General features: G+C 46.3%; 1 protein-coding gene across 1 annotated transcript in view; it reads left to right on the top strand.

Annotated features, from left to right (window-relative positions):
• Ppm1h (protein phosphatase, Mg2+/Mn2+ dependent 1H) overlaps positions 1–20,325 on the top strand; it is a 281,291-nt gene that overhangs the window by 96,340 nt on the left and 164,626 nt on the right. Inside the window, exons 2-3 of the mRNA XM_004650050.2 lie at positions 2,619–2,781; positions 17,875–18,219. Coding sequence (XP_004650107.1) covers positions 2,619–2,781; positions 17,875–18,219 — 508 coding nt within the window. The remainder of the gene's footprint in view (positions 1–2,618; positions 2,782–17,874; positions 18,220–20,325) is intronic.

Raw genomic sequence — 20,325 nt, 5'->3', positions numbered from 1 at the left:
CTCCTGGATTCCATAAACCCAAAGTTAACTTGTTCCTCCCATAAGCTGCTTCAGATGTTCTGTCCAAGCAACAAAAAAGAAACTGCAACAAATGTACACATGACATTTTAAAGGGCAAATTTAACTTACCTTTAAAAAAATGAGCAAACCTTTTCTGCCTTTGGCAGTGATCTGGATACCTGTACTTGCTCTGTAACCATGCAAATCAAGGGGAGCTCTGTTTTAGGAAATCTAGTTTTAAATGATGCTTAATTACATAATAAGATAATGGTGGTGAAACTCAAAAGTTGAGTCTCCAGTGATCTGGATCCAAAGAAAGGCATATGGACGATGGACCATGGTTTTTCTAAAGCATATTACTAGTCTTATAACATTTAGGAGTTAGACCAGAGCATTGCCATCATGCTATCTTGTATATATGGCGAATGTCTGCTGCCCAAATCAAAGTGCCTAGTAGCCCAGAATTATAGACATTACAGAAAAAAGGATAGTGTTAAAACTACTTTTAAGGGCTAGAGAGATGGCCCAGGGTTAAGAGTGGTGCCTAAGCATGAGTGCCTGGGACTACACTGAATTTAATTCCCCAGACCCAGTGTGTATAGTTGGGCATGGTAGGCACATATGGGGACCAAAAACCAGAGAATAGCTAGTGCTCATCAAAAACCTGTGAGCTCCAAGCAGTAAGAGACTCCATCTCAAGGGGTAAAAGGCAGATAAGCAATGGAGGGGACACCTGACATTCTCCTCCAGCCTCTGCACACACACAGAATGGCACATTGCACACACGCACACACAGATATACACCACACACACACATGCAGTCATAACGAGTACTACACACACATATACTGTTGAAAGAGCACACCTCTGGCACTAGGAATGTAGCTTAGTTGGTAGCATGCTTGCCTGACATGAAATCCATCTTCCCCATCCCCAGCACCACATAAACTGGACATGGTGGTGCACACCTGTAAATGCAGCACTTAGAAAGTGGTGGCAAGAGGATCAGAAGTTCAAGGTCATCTTTAGCTAGGTACTGCATTGGAGGCCAGCATGGAATATATGGTCTCCTGTCTCTAAAAAAGAAAGAATGTATCTTTGATCCATCCACCTTCCTGTATGTGTGGCAAAAGTGAGGGAGGCATAATGGCACATGGAGCCCTGTTCCTTCAGACTTAAAAATGTGTGTTAATTGCTGCCATCTCCTTAGATAAGATCCTTATTACGTGGAGAAAAGGAAACAGGATTCCTTGGGCCAGAAAGATATTTTGTGCCCATCAAATTGTTCTCTACATATTTATGTCTATGCCTATAGACTATTGACACTCTCCTTTTGTCAGAGAAGCTTCCTTTTGCAATTGGCAAAGATTATTGGAAAAACACAAAACTCATCAAAGTACTTAGAATAAGTGACGGTTGAATGCTCAGTGCTAGACAAGACATCTCTGTCAGTCCCTCCATGGCTCAGGGAACATTGATGAAGAGGGGCTGGAAAGAATGTAAGAAGCAGAGGATAGGATGAGTGCTTGGGAACACTATCTTCAGCACATGAAGAGGCCGTGGCATTCATGAACTCACAGTAACTGTCATTACCTGTAGAGTACTGGCCCATCAGAGACAGTGAAAACAAAAGACCTCAAAATATAAGAGGGACTAGTTGGAAAGAAGATGGGGTTTGGTGGAAGGGAAATAGGTAAGAGGGAACAAGAGAAGGAAACACGAGGGGATTCTGGTGAAAATACATTACGTACATGTCTGATTGTCAACAAGGACTGCATAGATGGCTTAGTGGTTAAGGTGCTTGCCTGTAAAACCTAAGGACCCTGGTTTGATTCCCCAGTACCCACATAAAGTTAGATGCACAAAGTGGCACATGTGCTGAAGTTTATTGGCAGTGCCTGGAGGCCCTGGTGCATTCCTCTCCCTCTCTGTTTCTCTCCCTCCACTCCTTCCTCATTCTCTCTTATTAAAAAATAATAATAATAAGGGCTGTAAATATTACTTAATGGTTAAGGCAATTGCCTGTGAAGCCAAAGGACCCATGTTTGATACTCCAGGTCCCATGTAAGCCAGATGCACAAGGTAACACAGGCATGCAAGGCTGCACATGTGCACAAAGTAGTGTGTGCGTCTGAAGTTCTATTGCAGTGGCTGGATGACCTGCACATCAATCCTCTCTTTCTCTGTCTCTCTCGCTCTCATAAAAATAATATTATAATAATAATAAATAACATAGTTTTAAGTGGTCTTAAAAAAGAAATCCTGTGTGTTTGTTGTAATTGCCAATCAGTTCAGGCTCCAAATTAACCTGAAAGAGTGATTGGCTGATGCGTTTTGACTACAGTGGGCATGGGATTCACTCATCTGTCCAATGCCTACAGACATGAGCCAAGTTTGGAACTTCTTTAGAACTCTTCAGGGGGCTGCTGATAGAGTTCCATTTTCCATAGCTGTGTTTCCTCAGGACATAAACTGCCGAGACCATGGGGTTTGGTATGAAGTGCGCCTTGGTGGTGTAGGAGCTCTGCTGACTCCTCACTGACCTTAGCACTGGACACTGACTACTTAGCTTTCAGGAAGCCACCATGAATGATCAGCTTTTCTGACTTCCTCTCCAGGGTTATCAATGCTGGGAAGAGCACACACAATGAGGACCAGGCCAGCTGTGAAGTGCTTACTGTGAAGAAGAAAGCCGGGGCCATCACCTCCACCCCAAACAGGAACTCTAAGCGACGGTCATCCCTTCCCAACGGAGAAGGGCTGCAGCTAAAGGAGAACTCTGTAAGTCCCGCCCTCCCCACGCCCTGCCCTCCCCACGCCCTACCCTCGCTAAGTCCTTCCCTCACCCCGCCCCGCCCTCGCCCCGCCCCGCCCTCACCACGTCCTGACCTCACCATGTTCTCGGTGTTTGGTAGAGATGGACAGAATGTCCTTTAGCTGCACTGTAACATGTTAGGGCTTTACTCAGGTGATGACCGGAAGTGAGGAAAGCAATGTCCCCCGAGCTAGTGGAGTGGTCCTCTATAGTCAAGACAGTGCACATTCTGAGCTGAAGGTGACAGGTGTTGGGTGAGTTGGTCTTTATATCTTTAACACAGCAAACGCCACACGAGCACTATAAATAGGTTTTGTTTTAGTAGTTGAAATACATAATTTTCAGTGGTTTCAAAGAAACCACATCTTTGTGCAGGAAATGACCTGAAAACCTCTCACACAGGGTGGAAAAAGCTCTTGCTGTTGGCTCAGAGCCTGGATGTGATGCGTCCTCGGTCTTCCCCTTGCCTATTCCATTGTAGCTGACCAGTTAGAGCCTGTTACTGACATTTGTCCAGATCAATATTTGTTTCATTTGGCTCAGAGCCCTTGCAGCCTTGGAGTGGCTAGATAGACTGAATGCCCTCTTGTTGACAAACCATAAGGCACATCTCCTCTTTCCAGCTTCTGGAAAGTAAAGCAGATGTCCCTGTCCCTGCAGAAAGTTCAGAGGAATCCCTTGAAGAAAGGGATTGCCAGAAGATCATTACTATGGGGAAATGTCCATTAGGAAAATCAGGGTCCACTGAAGGAGATGACCCAAATGTTACAACAAGTAATACTTGGGATATTTTTGTATATATGGAAAAAAAAAAACTTAAGGATTTTAGAAAATCTAGAAGTCTCCTTTTACTCTGAAAGAAAGTAGTATTTTGCTGCATTTATGTATAGAATAAGAGTACAGGTTTATTTTTAGTACTATATCATATTAAAGTTATAAAGCGCAGTGACCTATCAGAGTCATCAGTTATATTTGTTTCAAGGCTGAAAGACTAGGGAGGTGGCTCAGAAGTTAAAGATGCTTACTTGAAAGCCTCATAGCTGGGTTCAATTCTCCAGTACAGCCAGATACACAAAGTGGCACATGAATTTGGAGTTTGTTTGCAGTGGCCCTTGAATGCCCATAGTCTATCTTGGTCTCTATCTCTCCCTGTATCTCTCTCTTTCTTTAATAAATAAATAAAAATTATAAAAGGAAATATTTGGGGCTGAAGAGATGGCTCAGCAGTTAAAGGCACTTGTTTGCAAAGACTGATGGCCTGGGTTTGGTTCCTCTTTACCCATGTAAAGCCAGATGCACAAGTGGTGCATGTGTCTGGAGTTCACTTACAGTGGCAAGAGGCCCTGGCACACCCATAGTGATTCATTCTCTCTCTGTGTGTGTGTCTCAAATAAATACATAAAAGCAGTTTTTAAGAAAGGCTGAAGGAATCATGGAGTGAGGCCTGTTCCAAAGAACTAGAGCTAAAGACTCTGCAGACAGCAGAATGATAGTGATTAAAGTGCACAGGCAGGGCTGGAGAGATGGCTTAGCGGTTAAGCGCTTGCCTGTGAAGCCTAAGGACCCCGGTTCGAGGCTCGGTTCCCCAGGTCCCACGTTAGCCAGATGCACAAGGGGGCGCACGCGTCTGGAGTTCGTTTGCAGAGGCTGGAAGCCCTGGCGCGCCCATTCTCTCTCTCTCCCTCTATCTGTCTTTCTCTCTGTGTCTGTCGCTCTCAAATAAATAAATAAATAATTTTTAAAAAATGAAAAAAAAAGTGCACAGGCAGAGCTCAGGCAGGGGATGGCTCAGTGGGTAAGAGTGTTTGCAGCACAAGCATGGGGCCTGAGAGAGTGTGATCCACCCCCGGTTCGATTCCTAGCACCCAGATAAGTATATGGGCATGGCCAGACATGCCTGCCGCCCAAATCCTGTGGGGAAAAGGAGATTGAGAACCTCTGTGGCTTGTTGTCAGCCAGTCTGACCCAAAGTGGAAGCTCTGGGTTTCATGAGAGACTCTGTCTCAAGGCAGCATGCAGTTGAGCCACGTAGAGGATGTTCAACATTCCCTATGGCCTCAGCACACACTCGCACAGGGTATGTGTTTCTGCACATACGTGTGCCTACACCATGCCACACCATAACATGCTACATACATACACACACATGCACATAACTCAGACAAAGAGAAGGAAAGGAGAGAGGGAAGAAAGAAAAGAAAGAGTGGACACAGGCTCTGCAGTTAGATGGCTTAGTAATACCCACCACTTATTAGCTAGTTAACGTTGGGATAGTTATTGATTCTTTGGGTCTCATATTCTATTCTGTACGAAAGAATATATCTGTGTAATTCCCACATCATCAAAGAAAGCCGATTAGAAGTGTGAAATTGGCTATGGGCCTGTGGAAAGCATTTGAGCCAGTCTGCTCATTAAGAAATCCGTAATGAATATCAACAGTCAGTATCCTGAGGGCACCCCTCTCCTGCCACTGTCCCCAGGATTCGGTGTATCTGTTCGTGTGTGACTGGGAGGTGATACAGCCCCTTTCATTCCCACTTGATGGGATTATTTTGAGACTTGTGTGCCATGGGAAAGCTCAGAAAGGATGAGGCATCAATGGTCGTGGAGTATGAGCACCGGGGACTTGGGGTCGCCCTTTCCTCTGCTTTTCTCCCCTGCTACTGGCATAGAAAGTGATTTGAGTGGAAATTTGTTCCAAGGCTATTTGATGATAGCATTAAATTTTTTAAAAAATTTTAGTTAGTTTTGTTTATTTTCTGCTAAGTCTCTCCTAGAAGTGGAAGCAAGGGGAATGTTTTTGCTTCCTGTCCATAAGGACAGTGACACCAGGGCATGACTAACTTTGGATGCATGGAGTTTCAAAGGAAAATGCGTGTGCAGAGACAAGTCACAAGAGTGAGCACGCGTAAGGCCTATCTTCTAGTGTTTTGAAGAACATGTGGCAGTCAAAAGGTAATGAGACAGCAGCAGCAAGCTTCACACACAGAATTCTCAGAAGTCTTAATAGGCTGGGATTGTAACCAGGATGTGATCAGTGAAGACTGCAGAGGGGAGGGAAGGGATGGGTTAGGAAGCCTGGAAGTATAATCCTGGAGACGAGGATGCTAGCTAGGAGTCTCCTCTATAGAGATCCAGGGGAGAAATGATGAGGGCTTAAAACAATGGAGAGATGAGAGTGAAGGGCAGGCTGAGAAGAGATGGGATGAGATGACTGTCAAGGTGACCAGACCATTGACTGACTGACTGCTTGAGGCAGGGAGGCTCTGAGTATGGCAGAGATTTCAACCACTAAGAGCTGGACTAATGAACTGGGTGAGAAGTGCGAGGATGGGTGACCTGAAGCAGAGAGAGATGGTGACTTGAGTTTGAGTATTCTGATTCTACCTTTTGAGGTAGAAATACTCTCTACGACATTAGATTAAAGGCTTACAGTTCAGGAGCTGGAGGGGTCTGGATTTCAGGAATTCTAAGTACAGAGGTAACAGTGGATATTGAAGTGTGACTCAGATCCCTCAGGAAGTGTGAGAGAAAGGGCTGGAGAGAGTTAAGGATCTTGCCTGCGAAGCCCAAGGACCCAGGTTCAATTGTCCAGTACCCATATAAACAAGATGCACAGGGTGCTGTATGCATGTGGAGTTCATCTCCTTAGAAAAATCAGCATTGTGCAGAGAAATTCAGACAAAGCCTGACTTTGAACTGGATGACGTTTCTGTGCTGGGTGGCAGCAGGGTAGTAATGAGATGACGTTCTTACTACAGAGGATTACTATTTGGTATGAACATTTCAAGATAGCCCAAAGTCATCCCTCACATCAATTCATAATTACTTATTTCCATTAATACAACAGTCTTTCAGCCAAAGAAGTCAACTTTCATTTGAAAACAAACCAATCTTTGAAAAGCTCAGCATTGTATTCTGCCTTTCCCGCCTCCAGGGAGACGTGTGGTGCCATAGTGGCATTTCCTGTGTGTGGCTGAGATTTCCACAACTGTGCTATGCTTCTGAAAAAAAAAAGAAAGCACAGTTACTTTCAGGTTCCATCTGCATAGGAAGTCATGTTTGAAAGAAGTCCTAAAACACGTTTAAAAGGTTGAAAGTGTTCAGCCTGAAGTGACACAAGAGACGGGTTACTCTGGGTTCCCCTCCAACTACTCTGTCATGGATAGGGGTTTCGTTTCAGCTTGAAATGAACAAGTTGGACATAGACTTCATAAAAAAATAAGTAAAATCTTCTCTTTAGAGGAATAATCAGTTTCACATGATGATCTTTGCCAAGAGGCAATGGGGAAGAACTTTTGGGGCCTGTCATGAAGTGGATTTGAAGTATAAAAGAAAAATATTCTCTGTATCAAGTGAAGGTGGGACTTCCTGTGCCTGGACCACTTCTGGCCAGTCTATGTGGGAGAGGGTAGGGCCCACAGTGAGGCAAGTGGGAAGAAGGGCATCCGCTGCAGCGTGCCAGCCTCTTGGCATTCCTGTTCCCCTGGGAACACAGTGGGAAACCAAGAAAGAAGTGAATCTGAAAATGCTCATGTTACCATAAAAGCACTTCCATGAGATGGACCCTTACAAAAGATCCTTCAAACATCTTCATGATGTTGCAGACGACAGCTTTTCCCCAAATAGCCTCTTGCCAACCAGACCAAGGGCTGTGGGAGTTAATCATTATTACTGGGTTTTCTTTCCGATGGTTTGAAAGAGTTTAGAGACATCTTATTTATCACAGTGATTTCCATCCACACTTAGCTTTCCCAAGAGCTTTTGTTTTACAATCCCAAGTGTCTTAAGGTTCCCTTCTTGTTACTGGGGCAAAATAACCTGACCCTCCCCCCCAAAAAAAATCAGCTTAAAGGAGAAAGGGTTTCAGCTTACATTTCCAGGCTACCGTCCATCCGTCCTGGGGGGAAGGCACACGGCACCTCATAATACTTGTATAAGTGTACATTAGTATTATCTTTATTTTACTTATAAAGAAACTAAGGCACAGAACTGGAAAATGTTGAGCCCACTCAGAGGCAGCTGGCCACGTTCAGTACGCTGAGGAAAGCTGAATGCTCCTGCTCAGAGAGGAAGCAGAAGTACCAGAGACTACTGCTTAGCCGGCTCTGCCTCTTAATACAGCCCAGAACCTCCACCATGGAACAGTGCCCATCGTTAAGGCGGGTCTTAGATGATCCCTTGCAGGTGATTCTAAGTCCTGGCAAGTTGACAATCAATATAGAGTATCACACCAAGTATCTAGTTCTTCTAGAAAGGAACAAGTTCAAAGAGGAGTAATCCCACCAGATGAGCTCTCTAAAGGAGAAAGAATTCAATTTAAGAGCATCTTAAAACCCTAGGAGTACATGTCCTTATGATGCATGGGTGGGGAAAGCTCAGGGTATTGCGGCCATCACCAGGACATCCCCTCCTGCTCCTTACCCGCCCCCCCCCCAACCTACATATGATTCCCAGTTTGGAGTAGATTGTACTTGACTTGAGACCACACTTGAGGACACATGCATTCTAAGGCTATTTTCCTCAGAGCACCCTTGTGTTGTTTAATTTAGTCAAAACATATCAAGGTCTGTGGTTTCAGTATCTGTTAGTTCAGTGTCTAATTACAATAACAGGAGATGGCTTTGTCAGTGCCAAGGCCAAGTTCATCAGCAGGGGAGCGGAAAGCTGATTATCTTTCTCAGCAGAGGATTGGGCAGAACTGGGAATTCATTGCACAGTGGAGCAGATTGGGGTGGGAGAGGAAAGAGGGAGTGGGGCTTGGAATAATTCTGCTCTGAACTATCGGTCTGCCATCCTTCATGGTCTGCTTTCTGTGAGGACTTCGGCCCTAGAGCACTAGAAGATTGCTCCTGGTTCTTCCACAGCGATGGTCCTGGAACACTTGGAGCTCATCTGGCTGTCTACTCCCTGCAGTGATGTTAGCTCTGGAAAGCAATATGAATTGCTGATGATTCATCTCACAGTTTAGTTTGTTGCTCTTTGTTCTGTGCATGTGAAGGAAATAAAAATTATTTGTCTGCTTAGATTTTATTTTTGAAGCAACAGAGGAATGACTTCCTTTAAAATTCTTATCTCAAGTTCCAGGGCCAAAACCCTTGTTTGAGTGAGATGTGTGTGGTGGCTGAGAACTTAGCTCACACTTGATTCCATAGCACATTTCCCTGCTATGGCAGACTGTACAGCTAAAGAAAAACAAAGCTAAAGTGGAAAGTTCTCTCTGCTTCTTTTGTGACCCTACTACCCATTGCTAGGGTGTTGGCTCTTGAGATTTTCTTTTCTTTTTTTAAAAAAACAAACAAGTGCTAGAGAGATTGTTCAGTGATTAAGGTGCTTGCCGGTAAAGTCTAATGACCTGAGTTCAATTCCCCAGTACCCACATAAAGCCAGATGCACAAAGTGGTGCATGCATCTGAAATTTGGTTGCACCAGCTAGAGGCTCTGGTGTGCCCAATGTCTCCCTCTCCCTCCCTCCTCTCTTTTTTTCCCTCCCTCCCTCCCTCCCTCCTTCCTTCCTTCCTTCCCAGACATAGTGGCACATGCCTTGAATCCCATCACTCAGGTGGCAGAAGTAGGAGGATTGCCATGAGTTTGAGGCCAGCCTGAGACTCCATAGTGAATTCCATGACAGCCTGGGCTAGAGTGAGACCCTACCTCGAAAAACTAAACAAACAAAAAAACCCACAGGACTCACCATTCATGCACCAAATGCTTATCTTAGTGTTTTGCTAACATGAGTTCATTTAACCTCATAATACATATATAAGTGTACATTAGTATTATCTTTATTTTACTTATAAAGAAACTAAGGCACAGACCTGGAAAATGTTGAGCCCATGCAGTGTGACTTCACAGTCCACAGGATATAACCTGCTGAATTTTTATGCAGTCACAGTTGGGAAATGTAGAAACTGTTAATGTGGATATGTGTCATATCACTAGGCCCTGATACTAAATACTATCTCCTTTCCAGTAGAACTTCTTTTATTATTCAGCAGCTCTTACTGAAATGAAGTTATTCCCCTCATCCTGATGTTGATATTTCTTGCTGTTATCAAAAAAACATTTCATACTGCAGAGTGTTAAGCCGCTTCCCTGCAAAGCCTAACAACTTGGGTTCGATTCCCCAGTACCCACAGAAAGCCTAATGCACAAAGTGGCACATGCATCTGGAGTTTGTTTGCAGGGGCTGAAGGTGCTCTGTTTCTCTTTCTTTCTTTCTCTTCTTGCAAATAAATAAAATGTGTTAAAGCATAATTTGTATAAACCATGGAAAGAAAAAGCCTCTAAGAAGCTACAAATATCTGATTTGAATTTTTTCTCCACCACTTACTGAATGTGATAGTTCCCTGACCTCTCCATACATCAATTTCCTCATCTGTAAATCTTACTTCATTGAGTAAAATATATGAAGTAAATTAAAAGTATAAAATGTGCTGGAAATGGTGCCTGGCATGTGGTAAGTGCTGGAGAAAAGGTATCCACTGTTATTGTTCTAATACTGGCACTTGCAGCTGCAGTTTAGTATTATTTTGCATTAATTATGTTGCCTCTGTGACCAATTTATTTTTGAAACATAAGCTATGTAAGGTGATAGCTTGGGAACATTACCAAAGTATTTGGTTCTAGAATAAATGTACAACTTTGCAACAAAACTTATTTCAAAAGTTATACTTCCTATGTCTCGGAAATTAGTATGTGACTAACAATGCTTTAAAAATATGGGAGAGAGGGCTGGGGATCTGGCTTAGGGTTAAGGTGCATGCCTGCAAAGCCAAAGGACCCCAGTTCAACTGCCTAGCACACATGTGAGCCAGAGGTACAAGGTGGCGTATGCAAATGGAGTTTGTTTGCAGTGGCTAGAAGCTCTGGTGCACCCATTCTCTCCTTCTCTCTCTCTGCCTGCCTATTTCTGTTACTCCCACTTTCTCTCTCAAATAAGTAATTAAATAAATAAATAAAATAAGGGAGTGAGGGCTAGAGCGATGGCTGAGGGGGTAAAGCACTTGCCATGCTAGTGTGAGTCCTTGAGTTTGTGTCTCCAGAACCCACATCCAGCCGGATGCTGTAGGGCTAGCCTCTGTAACCCCAGCACACCTAGGGTGAGAAGGGAAACAGATGGGAGAATTACCCACATCGTGGGCCCCTAGCCTGGCATTTGCAGTGCTGAATGAGAGACCTGGTCTCAAATAAGGTAGAAGGTGGGAATCAACACCCTGAATTGTCCTTTGACTTCTGCCAGTGTGTCGTGGCACATGTGTGCTCACACTCACGCACACTCACACATATGCATCACACACATACGTATATGTGACTGAACTTGGAACCATGGCAGTTGCCTATAGTCCCAGCCACTCTGAAGGCTCAGTCAGGATGATCACTGGAAACCAGGTTATTGAGACCCCATCTCTTTAAGCATAGAAATATCTGAACTCCCAAAGACTGAAAATAAACTTGTCCTACATCTCATTGCTTTATGATTTTTTTTAAAAAAACATACTTATTGAAATATAAAACAATAGGTTTTTCCTCAAATGGGAAACCATACCTGAGAAATTTAGTCAGAAAGAGGTGAGGAGTAAAAAGCAAGCTGCTGCATGTTCAAGACTACAAGTGGACAGCAGCAGAAGGTGGTCCCCAGAAAGGATTTCCCTGGAGCTAATCCTTTTCCCTCACCCCCACTTCCTCCCAGCGCCTCTCCCGCTCAGTGTGTGCTGAGAGGATCTGACGAGAGTGGAGACCGAAAGCCCCGCGGGCGGAGTGCTTGCGCTGGGCTCTGATTGACCCTGCCCGTGCTCATATGCTCAGAAGTGGCCAGAAACTTTACAGCAATCAAACCATGTCTTAGCTGAGAGTGGGGAGTGAGGGTAATGTTATCTCCATGTTGCCCCATGGAAAATAAGCACCCACCCTTCTCTTAGTGGTAGGAACAGAGAGGAAACCGCTTTCCCTGCTCATAATGAACTCTTTGTGAAATCAACCATGGAATTGCCAAAGTGGGACTTCACATTTATGACATTCCCTCATGTTCTTGACATGGCCTCTCCCTGGGCTTTATAAATACCCAGGTAGTTAACAAGGTAGGGAGAACGGAGGTCAGATGTGCAAAGTACTTGCGGCTTATCAAGAAGCATCCAAGAGGACATCCCCTTTCTATATCATCAATCTCCAAGCCATCTGTTAAAAACCATTTTTGGACTGTATACCTGAATACATTTCTATATGGATATATGTATGTTATATCCATGTAGGAATATATTCTCTTATAATTATAAAAATAGAGTACATTTTAAAATTTGTCATCATCTAAAGGTAATTTTTTAAATTAACTTATTTATTTGAGAGAGAGAGAGAGAGAGAGGAAGAAGCAGAGAGAGAGAGAGAGATAGTGGGCATGCCAGGGCCTCCAGCCACTGCAAAGGAACTCCAGACCCACGCGCCCCCTTGTGCATCTGGCTAACGTGGGTCCTGGGGACTCAAACTGAAGTCCTTAGGCTTCACCGGCAAGCACCTTCACCGCTTAGCCATTTCCTCAGCCCTGAAGGTAATATTTTAAAATCTTAGCAGCCAGCGTACATGGGATTAAGTAGATGCCATGCATTGTTCAGGTTTTCCACTCAAACATGCTAGAGCTAAGAGCGAAGACTCCCTGTGATCCTTGGCTAATGTGTCAGGCGCAACTCATCACTAACAGTGGCGGGTACAGTTCCACATTTCAATGGTCTCCTTGAGTGTCTTCGTTCTTCCGGGCTGTGTATGATGGTTCTCAGGAACGACTACATTGTCATTCCTGAGAGTAAAAAATGACTACGCTGACATGGTCCTATTTGCTCAAGTTCTCTATCAACAAGTTTCTTTGCAGAACATTTTTAAAATTTGTGATGCACTCTGTAAGAGATAGCTTTCTTTAAAATTAGGGAAAATAGTAATCTCTTCCCACCACATCACGTAGTAAATGTGGGAGAACTGAGTTTTGTGCGTATCATGGCCACATCCCACTTCCAACCACGTGAGGGCGCCATTGTCACACCGTCTCTGAGAAGTACCATTGAAGCCTAAGTTCTGTTCTTAAGTTTAAAAGTATGAAAGGGTTCCTAACATTGTTTCTCTTAGGTGCTGCCAGGTCCTTAACTCTCCCTTCCCCGCCCCCAAATTTGTGTGCTCCCTGGGGAGAGCCTCATAGGGCGAGGGATGAAGACCTAGAACTGCCATGAGTGTAAACGCTGCCATTTTCAAAGCTCATGCTTGGCTTTCTGCTTCCCGACTTAGAAGTGGGGACCCTTGGGGAGCAGCAGAGGAAGCGCTCGAGGGTCCGTCTAGAAGCTCCCCTTCTTTGCCAGCGCCCCATAGGACGAGCACCTTTTTTTACTTACTTCCCCACTGGCTCGAGCTCCGTTGCGTTCTAGAATTAAGGTGCACGTGCCGGGCTCCATTGATGTCCTCTGAGCCAAGACTGGGAGTCACTTTCGGAAAGAAAGGCAGAAGTAAGGGGAACCGCCCCGTGGCGCGTTTTGAGCACCTCGGCTGGCACGGTGCGCACTGAGGGTCTCAGGTGGGCAGCTCCCTCCTCCTGCTTGGCGTCCCCTAGGCTGCGGCACGCTGATTGAGAGAGGAAGTCCCAGGGACTCAGCGTTGGTGTTTTCACTGACCAGCACTGTGCTACACATTTATTTATGTTTATTTATTTATTTATTTGAGAGAGAAAGAGGCATAGAGAGAGAATGAGCATGCCAGGGCCTCTAGCTGCTGCAGACTCCAGTTGCATGTGCCACCTTGTGCCTCTGGCTTTGCTTTTATGTAAGTACTGGGGAATTGAACCAGGGTCTTTTGGCTTTGCAGGCCAGCACCTTAACTGCTAAGCCATCTCTCCAGCCCTTGAACATTTATTTTTTACATTATTACACATTATAATTCTCTGCTTTCCTTGGGGATATACTTTAATGAATCATCACATATTCATAGTATATGTATTTTAATCCCCATACTATGAGGGTCAAAAATGGCTCCATCACAGATTACTGTCAGGGTGTCTCTCTTTTTTCTTAAATATTTTTATTGATTTATGAGAAAGAGCGAATGGGCATGCCAGGATCTCTTGCCATTGCTAACAAACTCCAGTTGCATACACCACTTTGTGCATCTGGCTTTACATGGGTAGTATGGAATTGAACCCAGGCCAGCAGGCTTTGCAAGCAGACACCTTTAACCACTGAGTCATATCCACAGTCCTGCCTCTCCACTTACTGTCACACCCTTCCCTTAGTCCATAATTGGGGGATTGCGCCGACATTTCACACTCACCATCCAGTCCTGGGGCACCGGGCACGTTTTCTCTTCTACTTCTGATGCTTATGATAAAGCTGTGCCGCCGTGGTGAAAATAAGAGTCAAGGGAACTGGTGGTGGATGCCCACTTCACACGCTCCTTCCTGAGGTTCCCTTTCAGAACTAGGGGACACAGTATGACCACCTCCAGCCTGGTGAGTTCTGGGAGATGTGAATGACTGACCCAAGCTCACTTAATGCACTAATGGGAGGTTGGGGAATGCTCTGTAGCTCTCCTGAGTGATTAACAGCCCCTCTCTGTCAAGATCAAGATTCTCAACTTCGGCTAGTCTTTAGAATCACCTGGGGACCCTTAAGAATGGAGAGTGTTGGGGACCCAGCATCAGTCATGGCTAGATTATTCCATCTTTGGTTTTTTTTGTTGTTGTTTTGTTTTTTAAGAAAACCACACACACACTTTTTTTGTGAAAGGAATTATGTCTTACGAGGTTTGGCTGCAAGAATCGTTTATTGTACTTATGACACCATGCTGCGCCAGCTTTATAACATTGTCGCACAGAGGGGCTCCCTCCATCAGAGGTCCCCAACTGAGTTTCTTCTTGACTGCTTTAAAATCCCCAACATGTTATCAGCTAGGCATTGCTGCATAGCTGGAATTCTTTCTCTTGTTGAAGGAAATATCTGGATTATGTCAGAAAAACTCCCAATCTGCTTTTTAAATTTTAAAAGGAAATAGAATTGCATGTACTTGTGAGCTCACTAAAAACTTAGCCATATTTGTAATAGGATTACCCCTGTATTAATGCAGCCAATAACATGAGTTAGTCATGGACTTAGTAACAGCTGAAATTTCAAAGCAACAGCGAGCACATTCAGAAACCAAAAGCATTTGGGATGGCAGTCCACTAATTCTTTGAACAAGTACAGGTTTCACCAATGCCATTGTTGCCATTCAGTCCTGATCAGAGAAGAGATTGGACTTTGGGGGGTTTACAAACATAAAGATTTATGGAGTCGGGCTGGAGAGATGGCTTAGCAGTTAAGGCGCATGCCTGCAAAGCCCAAGGATCCAGGTTCAATTCTCCAGGTCCCACATAAGCGGTGCATGCATCTGGAGTTCGTTTACAGTGGCTAGAGACCCTGGTGCACCCATTCTCACTCTCTCTCTCCCTCTGACTGTAATAAATAACTAAAAATAAAATCTTTAAAAAAAAAAAAAAGATGTTTGGACTCCCTGGAGCATATTCATAGGTACTGGGAGTTCAGAGCCCTGGCCTGGGACAGTTTTGTTCTAGCTTGTGCTCACTTCTGCTCACTCAGAATTCCTCTTGTGTCCTTCTGCGCCTGGCTTTGTTGTACTGTCTTTTCCCTTGCTTGCCTGCCACTGGTTCCAGGAGTTTACACAAACATGCACATCCTTCCTTTCCCATGTCCTCAGCTCTTGTCATAGAATGGACAAGCATGGCTAGCCAAACGCCATGAAGCTCCCATGACAAGAAGCCCAGAGGCAGAGCTGTGCCGAGCTCCTGTGGCCACGCAGGCAGGACCGTCAGCGCCCAGGGCCCTGCCTACCCCTGCTGTCACCCTGTGTCTGCAGCCCTCAGCTTTCTTTGTAAGGAGGACTTTCTGTGACAAGAGCAGGAAGGGGGCAGTCCAGGCCAGTCGAGTTGGTTTTTCATTCCATCCTTCCATTAGGCTTCTATGTGGTGCTCACTGGGCCTTGTGTCACATGACCACACCGAGCTGCAAGGCGGTCTGGGAGACAGTGTGTAGTGGACACATCGCTAGTATGGAGAAAGCAGAGTAGATATTGGAGAGGCAGCATCTTCCTGATTCTCCCACATCTCGGAGCTTGGAGTTCTCCCCTCCTGGATTACCATGCCCTGTTCGCTCTTGAGATCTCAACCTTTCTTGGCCTGCCTTCAAGGCCAAGATCTTCCCCCATTTTCCTCAGCCACACTGATGCATGTTTCTGCGGCACAGAACGTTCAGCTTCGCAGAGGCACAGGACTCTTCTAGGATGGCCCCTCACTTGGTGGAGACTTGTAGCCCAGAAGTGAAGATCATGACATGGTGGCAGTGATGACAGCTCCCCATGCGTGTGTGCTCTGTGACTTAACTGTCACTTGTCTCCACAGTCAGGGTTCCCCAGAGGATCAGAACCCATAGAATGAGTATGTAGTCAAGGGATTTATTGGAGTAGCCTACCAAGCAGTCCTGGTAAGGACTGGAGAGTTGGGGAACCCAGTACCTGCTTAGTCCATGAGGCTGGGTGCGGGCTGCAGAGTCAAAGAACCTGGTGGCTTCTCAGTCCCTGAGGCTGGGATCCAGTGTCCTCAGAGGACAGCAGACCATAGACATCCACAAGAGCAAGTAGCAGGGAGAGCCAGGCCACAGACACCCAGCGGCCAGCAGCGCAGGCAGCAGGACAAAAGAAAGAAAATGCTCCATGTTCTGGAAGGGCCACCCACTGGGAAGGAAGGGCTTCGTGGTCAGGTAACCCTTCCTGGAAAGGCCCTCACAGACCCACACGCAAGAGACACGTCTCTCACTGCATTCCTAATCTGACCAAGTTGACTACAGAACTTAACCTTCACACTTGTCATATGCCTCATTTGGCGCCTCCTCCACCATAAGGTAGATTCGCCGAGACAAACTATGGCAAAGAGATCAGTACCAGTACCACTGGGCTGATGGCTTCCCAGCTGTGCCAGAGCCCGCACCTCCCACCCAGTCATTAGGGCATTGTAAGGACTGGAATGGACTCCAGGTTTAGGAAAATAACATACCTTAAGAATACAGGCTGAGCGTGGTGGTGCACGCCTTTAATCCCAGCACTCGGGAGGCAGAGGTAAGAGGATTGCCATGAGTTCGAGGCCACCCTGAGACTACATGGTGAATTCCAGGTCAGCCTGGGCCAAAGTGAGACCCTACCTTGAAAAAAAAAAGAATACAGGATGTTGGGGCTAGGAAGATGGCTCTGAAGTTAAAGACATTTATTGCAAAGCCTGTTGGCCCAAATTCAATTCCCTAGTACCTACGTAAAGCCAGATGCACAAAGTTATGCATGCTGCTAAAGTTTGTTTGCAGCAAGAGGAGGCCCTCGTTTGCCCATACTTATTCTCTCCCTCTCTCCCCCTCCCTTTCTTTTTTTCCTCTTTCTCTCTATGCTTGCAAATAAATAAATAAAATATCGTTTAAAAAAGAAATCACTGGGGCTGGAGAGATGGTTTGCTGGTTAAAGGCACTTGCTTGCAAAGCCTGCTAGCCCAAGTTCAATTCCCCAGCTACCTACATAAAGCCTAGCAGGCATCCGTTTGCTGTGGCAAGAGACTGGTGTGCACACACGCATGCACACACGTATAAATAAATAATTTAAAAATAACTCAGTATGTAGACCAAAGATATGGGACAGTTTAAGAATGCAGAGGCCCTCAATGAGAAAAAATGGACATAGTTACTACTTGTAGAAAGGGCATTTCTCCAGAGACTCCAGGCCAAACCTGTCTGGGGTTGCAATTGACGTTCTGCAGGACGACTGTGTGGGATTTTATCACAATCTCTTCCCTTCAGCAGGAGACCGGTGGGGCGAGGTAGGGACCACCGTACCCCTGGGGTGTGTTGGGTAAGGGCAGTGACTAACCTGGGGACCAGTGCTGACTGAACATTTCCGCCAGGTCTGGATGCCAACTATTCGTAGCAAAGACCGCCAGCCAGGCGGTCAGCTTGAGCCCCGCGCCCCTTACCTGTCGCTGCGCTCCCCTCTCTCCGCAGGAGGCCGAGGGCGTTTCCTGCCACTACTGGGCGCTGTTTGACGGCCACGCGGGCTCGGGGGCGGCCGTGGTGGCGTCGCACCTGCTGCAGCATCACATCACGCAGCAGCTGCAGGACCTCGTGGACATCCTGAAGAACTCGGCCGTGCTGCCGCCCACCTGCCTGGGCGAGGAGGCCGAGGGCACGCCGGCCCACGGGCGCGCGCTGACCCGGGCCGCGTCGCTGCGCGGAGGCGTGGGCGCCCCCGGCTCCCCCAGCACGCCGCCCACGCGCTTCTTCACCGAGAAGAAGATCCCCCACGAGGGCCTGGTCGTCGGCGCCCTGGAGAGCGCCTTCAAGGAGATGGTAGGTACCCCGAACCCCGCGCCTTGGCAAGGAGTCCCGAGAGCCCGCCGCCACCTTCCCGTCTCCCTTCTCCAACCGACTCGGAGTTGGCAGCAGGGCACGGTTCCTGGCATGAGTGCCCACAAAAATAAAAAAATAAAAAAAATAACAACATAGGCCGGGGGCTTATTAAAGGCAGGCCTTGCCGCTCTCGTTTCATCAGAGTCCCGTTGGCGCCAGCTGGTACGGCTCAGCGCAATTGAAGGGTGAGCTGTGCGCGTGGCTGCCGTCTGCCCGGCACGTGCGTGCGAAGCCCGGGTGTTTGCAGACGCGATGTTAAGGGCTCAGAACCCACCTTCCTACCCAGACAGCCTCCGAGGCCAGCTCTCCAAACCCCGGCGGGCAGTGTGGTCCACGGTCCGGAGCAGGGCCCAGCACTGGGTAGCCATCCGAGGGTCATTTGCTTTGCCTGGTTCGACTGGCTGTTTTGTGCAGTGCAATCCAAGGGGACCGGGCCAGGGGGACTCAGCCCCCCTTGACTTTGTTAACGTGACCTGCCCTCACCTCTGAGATGTTCCTTATTGAAAAGATTTTCTTCCGGTGCCTCAGCCTGCCTCCAGATAAAGTGATACTTATAGATGCTCATAAGAGCCCGAGTAAGGCAAGGGGGCCGGAAGTGCCCTTAAAACCCCCGAGATGAGAAGGTGTTGGCCAGCTGCTGAGCAGAGAGAAGCTTCTCGCCAGAAGTTAATGTTCACCTCGCTCCTTCCAGGATCTTAAGACATCACGGGTGTGGGAATAAGAGGAAAACAGTAAATAACAGTGAACATCGCAAGGAAAAACTATTTCACTATGTTCACACCTCACATTTCCATCTGTCTAGTATTCACACTTGCCCTCACTTGATTTCCACCCCGCCCCCCGCCCCAGTCACACATAGTCATTCTTTGTTTAGGAGTGGTTTGCAGTGCCCCCCGTTTCTCGGGAGTGTCTACAGCCTGCAATCCTGCAGCTGAAGGCTTTAGGAGAAAAGGGAATCAAGGAAGGAAAGTTGACTCCTAAGGAGGCTCTGTGTAAATTAGTCTGAGAAACTCTCATGTCGATAAGTTTTCCTAGACACTTCGTGGTGCTCAGAATACTGACTTTCTAACGGAGGGGCGGATCTGACAGTGGGCTTCCCTGCAATAAGAGAAAAGTTCAGTTTACACACTGGAAGTGGAAAATGAGGGAAACTGGGATTTTCACTTCATTGCTAGGACAGCAGGACCTTGGAGCTGCTGCATTCTCGATTTTGACCACTAGAGGGCAATATCACGTTTTTGTTTTTGCTTTTGTTTTTTTACTCAAGTCTCCACAATAGTCTGAGGTGAGTCATTCAGAAAAATACCTAACAAGGAGCGCAGGCTTACCTTTTCATCGTCTTTTCCCCGAGTTTTAGGTAGTTCATTATCTGAAATTTTTCTTGGGAACAGTGGTCACCGCAATTTTTTTTTTCAGTTTTACGTAATTCATTCTATCAATAAAAATTTGCTGAGAACTGCAGCCTGATTTGTACAGGAATAAAATAGACAAAGGCGGGTACTCAACAAACAAAGTCGAAGCGGGAAGCGCTTTGAGGGGGTTAAAATACAGAGTGAAGTGGGAATCTGGCAAGGAGATGAAAGAAGGATTGCATGGGGAAGCGATGGGGAGGAGAGCTGGGAGAGAAAATGTTGGGGAGGGGCCCGGTGTTATGAACTGAGGAAACCCTGGGAAGAATCAAAGAATCAAATCATGGGCCAGATCCACATACCTTCATCTGTCATCGTGAGGAATGACACCGGGTGAGCTGAAGAGACAGCTCAGAATACAGCTGTGTAAGACCTACTGACATGGATGTGACACATTCAGTACCCTTGTCTAATATGCTTGGGACCCAAAAGTATTCTGGGTTTAGCTCTGTTTCTGGTCTATTATTTTCCAGACTTTAAAACTCTTTAGGGCTGGGGAGATGGCTCAGCAGTTAAAGGTGCTTGCTTGCAAAAGCCTGCTGGCCTATGTTCAATACCCCAGTACCCATGTAAAGCCAGATGCACAATACATGCATTTGGAGATCGTTTGCATGAGCAAGATGCCCTCGTACACACA

The sequence above is a fragment of the Jaculus jaculus genome, chromosome 6 (assembly GCF_020740685.1).
Source record: "Jaculus jaculus isolate mJacJac1 chromosome 6, mJacJac1.mat.Y.cur, whole genome shotgun sequence".
Classification (NCBI taxonomy): domain Eukaryota; kingdom Metazoa; phylum Chordata; class Mammalia; order Rodentia; family Dipodidae; genus Jaculus; species Jaculus jaculus.
This window is presented reverse-complemented; position numbering and strand designations above follow the sequence as displayed.